This window comes from Amphiura filiformis, chromosome 3 (genome assembly GCF_039555335.1).
Source record: "Amphiura filiformis chromosome 3, Afil_fr2py, whole genome shotgun sequence".
Classification (NCBI taxonomy): domain Eukaryota; kingdom Metazoa; phylum Echinodermata; class Ophiuroidea; order Amphilepidida; family Amphiuridae; genus Amphiura; species Amphiura filiformis.
Genome location: NC_092630.1, coordinates 38,787,504 through 38,794,078, shown reverse-complemented (window position 1 = coordinate 38,794,078; position 6,575 = coordinate 38,787,504). Strand labels below are relative to the sequence as shown.

Below are 6,575 nucleotides of genomic sequence, written 5' to 3'. Positions count from 1 at the left end.
ATTTAGCCACATTTGGCAATTTACACACAATATATAGTACTCATCTACACATGACAGCCATTGCACTTACCCACTTCTGGCACTAAGTAGTCGATGTATGTGAAAAAAATGAAAATAGATTCTTTTTGATATGTTAATAAACAAACGCAAGTCTGTTTTACGTCAGAAATTTCGGATACCTGACAATAACAAATCCCCAATGTCTTACAATAAAGAATAATGTTGAAGAACAACATGAAATCAATTGTCTTCGATTCATTCCCCCATGTTCCCTGACGTAGATGTAAGTCGTGTGTAGACATTTTTATCAAACATTAGGTGCCATGCCCGTCGGCTTCTTTTGACGCAGTCCTTTTTACATGTATATGCAAGCAATATCTATAATATCAAACATAAGAAAGTATGTTAGGTAAGCACTATGTTGCTTTCAGTTCGGAAAGGCATCGTAGCAGTGCATTCGTCATAAGTCCCTAGCGAACTCGTGAGATAAACCACGCAATGTGCGCCTGAAGATGGAATGTCTATTCCACCACTCCTTAATCTGACAGAGGCGAAACACAATGCAGGATTACCTTCACACCTTTGCCTTTCTTTGAATATTTTCGCAAATACCCAATAGCGTCGAGTACTACTTTTTTTTAAAGGTTCCACTGACAAAGATGATTTAGGTAGTTGAATTCTGGAGGCAGTTGATTACGTGCAAGACATGTTATAAGTTTTCAAATTATAAGTTGTTTGTTGCTTTCTTCTTTTATCAAATCCTTACAGATTGACCTAGTTTAAGGAATCAATCTTTCTTTTCGTAAAATATTTCACCAGATATGTATAAAACATTTCTGCTACATAATTCCATTTAAGTGAAGCTTATGCCGCGTAATCATGGTACTATGACTCGCTCGCATGATCGTTTGACATCGGCACTCGGGTCTAACGTGGTCTTACTATTACTAAGAAATAACACGAAAGTTAGGTTATCTATGAGTTTTGTGTGCTTTGCCGAACAAAACCACTGTAAAATTTACGCTCGATTATGCTTTTGATTTTCTCTCAAATTAGTTTGTCATAACATGATCCAACAATCCAATACCAACATTTATTTTCCTATTCATTCGTATGTAGTGAATGGTGAATGCTTATCTAGTTAATTTTGCTGATAGTGTGTTGTGTAATGCCTGCGACATTTCAAACCAGTTTACAGGCAATACAATATGTGTGGAATCATCACTTCAAATTGTTCTCTAAATGAACAGATGAAACTTTGTATCATGTTATTCGTGAACGTGACAACTGTGCTGAATTTGCTGTCTCAAAATAGTCTTTGAAGAACGCAATAAGCCATATTTGCAATCCCATTTTAGAATTATTGCTCAGCTCAAATATTCACGCAATCAAGTAATGAAAGACCTGTTTTTCTGTTTTTCGAGATCCGACTGCTCAATTGATAGACTTTCAAACATCCTATTCGCATTACTTTCAAGCTTCTGCTCTATGTTTACAAATCTATGCATACTCTCGCTCCAATGTACTTATCTGACTGTTTCACTCAACATGTTCATGATGTTCCCGGCCGACCTCTCAGATCATCGGGTGATACCACTCGTTTGGTAGTTCCCAAAGCAAGTATCACTGCCTTTGGTCTGAAAATAGTCTTTAAAGAACGCAATAAGCCATATTTGCAATCCCATTTTAGAATTATTGCTCAGCTTAAATATTCACGCAATCAAGTAATATAAGATCTGTTATTCTGGGTTTGTGTATTTTTCTGTTATTTGTCTTAGTGTAAAAAGTTGGTCAACAGTGCTACGGCCTGGTCTAAACCCTGCTTGTGATTCGGAGAGTATCTCCTCGGTTTGCTTTTTCATCCGTCTGGGAAGTATGCTGCATTGAATAACATGGTAAATTGATAGACTTTCAAACATCCTATTCGCATTGGATCAGAAGAAATAAATTATAAACATTAAACATCAAATGATCAAAATACATATATATCGCAATAAAATAATTAGCCGCTAGTTTACAAGTGACTCCAAGACAAGTTCTACAAAAGACAAACATTTATGAAGTCTTTTTGATATTCCGTCTAAAAATACTTTAATACTCAAATGACATTTTCATAAGCCATCTCCACACACCCTTTAAAGCCAAAGTTGAAATGCCAATTACAAATACATGGCATTTCCTAAGGTAGCAAAATACAGAAACTTGAGCAGTACCTCCTTCCCATGACAAAGTTAAAACATTCAAATTCATTCGTGACTTTTTAAATTGACCCTCAAATTATGAGAGTATAAATATGGTATCCAGCACGCAAAGTCATCCCATGACAGTGCATGAGTTTACATAATGCTCAATTGCCAATGCTTGCTCATGCTATAGACAGGCGCTGAATCTGGAAGTCTGGTAACTAGTGCCAGTTAGCCTTGAGGTGAACTGGTTTAGCTTACATGGCGTTATAACATGGATATGAAGCCATGATTGTGTCTTTTCTCGATGACAGTAATTTGAATTGGTATACCTAAATCATCTCAGATTCCTTTGAAAATTACTTCGCCTGACAGAATTTGCTAACTCGACGTAAAAAATAAAACAAATAACCCGTTGACCTACATATTTGATAACATACTATAACATGATCTTTGATACTGCAAGAGGCTAGGCAAATGAATTATTTGTATCATTGGGTTTGGCAAATTGGAATTTATATTTAAGTTCCCTGTATTTGTTTGTCTGTGTTTTCTTCTGTAAAAATAGCTGCAGGTTTGATAATTTGGCTTTCTTCTGTGGTCCTGATGGGTTTGATAACTTGGTTTACATCTGAGGGGCATGGTCCTGATTGGTTTGACAGCCTAAGTTACTTACGAGTGTGGTTCTGATGACAAAATAGAGTATAATGTAAAATGCAGAATGACTTTAGGAGATGCGGATACTTTACTTGTTTGACATGCAACAATGAGTTGCACCATCAACAAGCCATTATATACCACGAACTTAACAATATGCATACTATTGTTCTCATTCATGTCATTTGGGAGACAAAGGCCTCACACAGCATTGTTACTGTGCATCCATCCACTGTTTGCTTTGTAATGGTGCATCCAACTGAAATTGTAATAGCATCACAACCCATTGCAATATCGCACATGTAAATCAGAAACATGTGTTTGTGGACTTCACATAGGTAACATCTAGCGCTTCAATGAACCAAGACCTATATTTGAATCAAGCAAATAGGTAACATCTAGCGCTTCAATAAACCAAGACCTATATTTTAATCAAAACATATAGGTAACATCTACGACTTCAATGAACCAAGACCTATTTGAATCAAGTCATATGGGTAACATCTAGCGCTTCAATGAACCAAGACCTATATTTGAATCAAGACATATAGATAACATCTAGCGCTTCAATGAACCAAGACCTAGCGCTTCAATGACTTGGACTTACTTGGACTTATTGCTTTCCTCCCTCGGATCCTGGGAACCTTGGAGCTATAGCAGCCGTTTCACCATGGAAGTCCATATACCTCTGTTTGTGACTATACTCCTTGCATTGTAGATTGATATAATCCCAAGTTCTTGGCAGCTGCTTTTTATGTTGTCAAGCCAGCGCTTTGGGGGTCTACCTTTAGGCCTGTGTCCAGGTATTCTACCTTCAAGGGCATGTTTAGGGTATCTGTCCTTTGGCATCCGTACGATGTGTCCAAAGTAGAACAGTTGTTTGGCTTTGATTTTGTCTAGTATTGTGACCTGGCTGCCTGTTGCCTCTCTTATTGAAGTGTTCCGTAGCCTATCTCTTCTGGAGACTCCCATTATCCATCTTAAACAAGACATCTCGAACACCAACAATCTCTTCTCGTCTCTTTTCTTGAGCGTCCAAGCTTCTACCCCATATGTTGCTATTTACAAGATTAGCACCTGGTAGAGTTCCATTTTTGTGTCAATACTAATTTCTTTTGACTTCCATATTGTGGTTAACTTCCGCATGCTTCCCATTGCCAGTCCAATCCTCCGTTTGATGTCTTCGTACTGCTTGAATTCTCTGTAATAACTCCTCCCAGGTAGGTGAAGGTTTGGACTTGCTTCAGTTGGTCACTTTCTATGAAGATGGTTATTGGGTGGCTGACTTTGTTGATGATCTGTACTTCAGTTTTCCCCTTGTTTATAGTGAGGCCAAATTTCTTGCTTTGAGTGTGGACTAGAGTTACAAGTGATTGAAGATATTCCTCTGAATCTGCCATTAACACAATGTCATCGGCAAACCGCAGGTTGTTGAGGGTTTTGCCTTGGATTTTGATGCCAGTGTCCAGGTCCTGGATTGCTAAACTGATGACTAATTCCAGTAGTATGTTAAATAACTGTGGCGATAGGATGCAACCTTACTCCTGTGGCAGTCCTGGACCACTCTGTGATATCTTTGTTCACCCTCACTGCACTTTTCGATGTGCCATACAAAGCCTGTAAGAGTCGAACTATCTTGTCCTGGTAACCTAGGTGCTTCATTGCTGCCCATAGTCCGTCTTGCCACACGGTGTCAAAGGCCTTCTGGTAATCTATGTAGCAAAGATACAGTGCCTTGTCTATTTCAGTGTATTTTTCTGTTATTTGTCTTAGTGTAAAAACCTGTAAACAGTGCCACGGCCTGGTCTAAACCCTGCTTGTGATTCGGAGAGTATCTCCTCGGTTTGCTTTTTCATCCGTCTGTGAAATATGCTGCAGAAGACTTTCCCTGCGAGGCTCAGTAGGCTTATGCCTCTATAATTGGCACAGTCTAATTTGTCCTTCTTTTTGAAAATGGGGACAATGATTGCTTTGCCCCAGTCCTCTGGTACGCATTCGGATTCCCAGATCCTTCGGCATAATTTATGTATCATGTCTATCCCTGTATCACCAGCAGCTTTTTAATTCCTCTGCTGTGATACCATCATGTCCAGCTGCTTTCCCTTCCTTAAGATGTTTCAAGACTAATTCCACTTCCTCTCTGAGTATTCCTGGTTCAGGATCACTGGATTGAGTATTGGATAAAGTCTGTAGTATGGTTGAGTCAGTTGGATCTGGCATGTTATATAAGTCAGAATAATTTTCTCTCCATCTATCCTTGATTTTTTCCTCGTCAGTGTGAATATTTCCTGCTTTATCTTTTACACTTTTCATCCGGAGAGTTTGTTTCCCTGTTAGGGTTTTGATTGTTTGGTAGACCTGTCTAGTTTTAGAGGCTTGGTGGCAATGATGATTGCATAAATTATTGATCCAGGTGTCCTTACACTGTTTTGACTGTCTTTTGATCTCTCTGTTCAGGAAGTTGTATCTACTGTTTTTTGTGTTGTCTGTAAGCTTTTGTTGCTTAATCTCTCTCCTTTCATCACATAATTTGAGTACTTCTGCTTGTAATCCAAGGCTTTTGTGGCTTTGGTTTCTTGAGGCCAAGTACACTTTCGGATGTTTCCTTGAAGCTTTGTTTTATTGAGTCCCATAGGTCTTCCACCTCAAGGTCTGTGTCTGGTACATTTAGAAGCGGTTCAAATCTGGCCCCTATTTGGATCTCAAATGAACTTCTAGTTGTAGAATCCTTAAGTTTTTGAATATCATATTTATTCTGTCTTAATGGCTTGGGCTTGACTTTAAGTCTAAACTTGAAGTTGGCGAGTACCAATTGGTGGTCGGAACCTGTGTCTACACTGGGAAAACTTCTGGCCATAGAAATGTTACTTTTCCACCTTTGCTTTATCAGGATGAAATCAATCTTGTTCTTGGTTTTACCATCTGGGGACTCCCACGTCCACTCTCTGCTTTCCTTTTTCTGCTTGAAGAAGGTGTTAGAAATACACAGGTCATTTTGTGCACAAAAGTTTAGCAGCCTTTCTCCTCTTTCATTGGACTCTCCATATCCAAATTTACCAAGTATTCCATTCCATGATTCCCAGTCAGTTCCTACTTTGGAATTAAAATCTCCCATTGTGATCAAGATGTCTTGTGAAGGTGTATTGTCAATAGTCTGTTGAAGCTGATCGTAAAATTGATCCGCTTCTTCCTCGGTTGATGAGGAATTAGGAGCATACGCTTGAATAATTGTCGCTGCACCAATTTGTGTGCGAAGTCTGGCTGATATCAGTCTCTCTGAGATTGGGTTATAACCCATTAGTGATCGTTGAGCTGTCTTATTGAGGATGATGGCAACTCCTTTTCTGTGGATGGAATCATTTCCTGAGCTCAATATTTGATACACATCTTTCGTAAACTCCCCTGAGTCGCACCAGTGGGTTTCTGAAATCCCAAGTATTTCCCATTGCAGATGATCTAACTCATGTAAAAGGCGTTCCAAGTTTCCCTCTTGGTGGAGTGTCCTTACATTCCACGTACCTTTTTTTGCATTTAATAAGGCTCTATTCCCATCAGGTTTGTCAGCAGCAGCCCTTCTGGGGCTCGGGATGGTGTTCGCCCTGCTGAAGGAGGACCATCGTTCCTTCCGATTAGGTTTGGGGCTGATGCATCATGATGCTCTGCTTCTTGCAGGCTCTGAGGTCGTGGAGTTAGTCTATTAGTCGGGGCTTTAACCCGAGTGCTATTGGATTTCTT

The 6,575-nt window shown here is 39.3% G+C and overlaps 1 protein-coding gene across 1 annotated transcript; it reads right to left on the bottom strand.

Moving 5' to 3' along the window:
- Positions 1–5,361: 5,361 nt before the first annotated feature.
- Positions 5,362–6,138, bottom strand: LOC140147248 (craniofacial development protein 2-like). Its single transcript, XM_072169028.1, has one exon. The coding sequence runs from the start codon at positions 6,136–6,138 to the stop codon at positions 5,362–5,364; it is 777 nt and encodes a 258-aa protein (XP_072025129.1).
- Positions 6,139–6,575: the final 437 nt, after the last annotated feature.

Excerpts from the sequence above, each read along its gene's own strand:
- LOC140147248 (XM_072169028.1), bottom strand. The coding sequence starts at position 6,138 with ATGGGTTATAACCCAATCTCAGAGAGACTGATATCAGCCAGACTTCGC.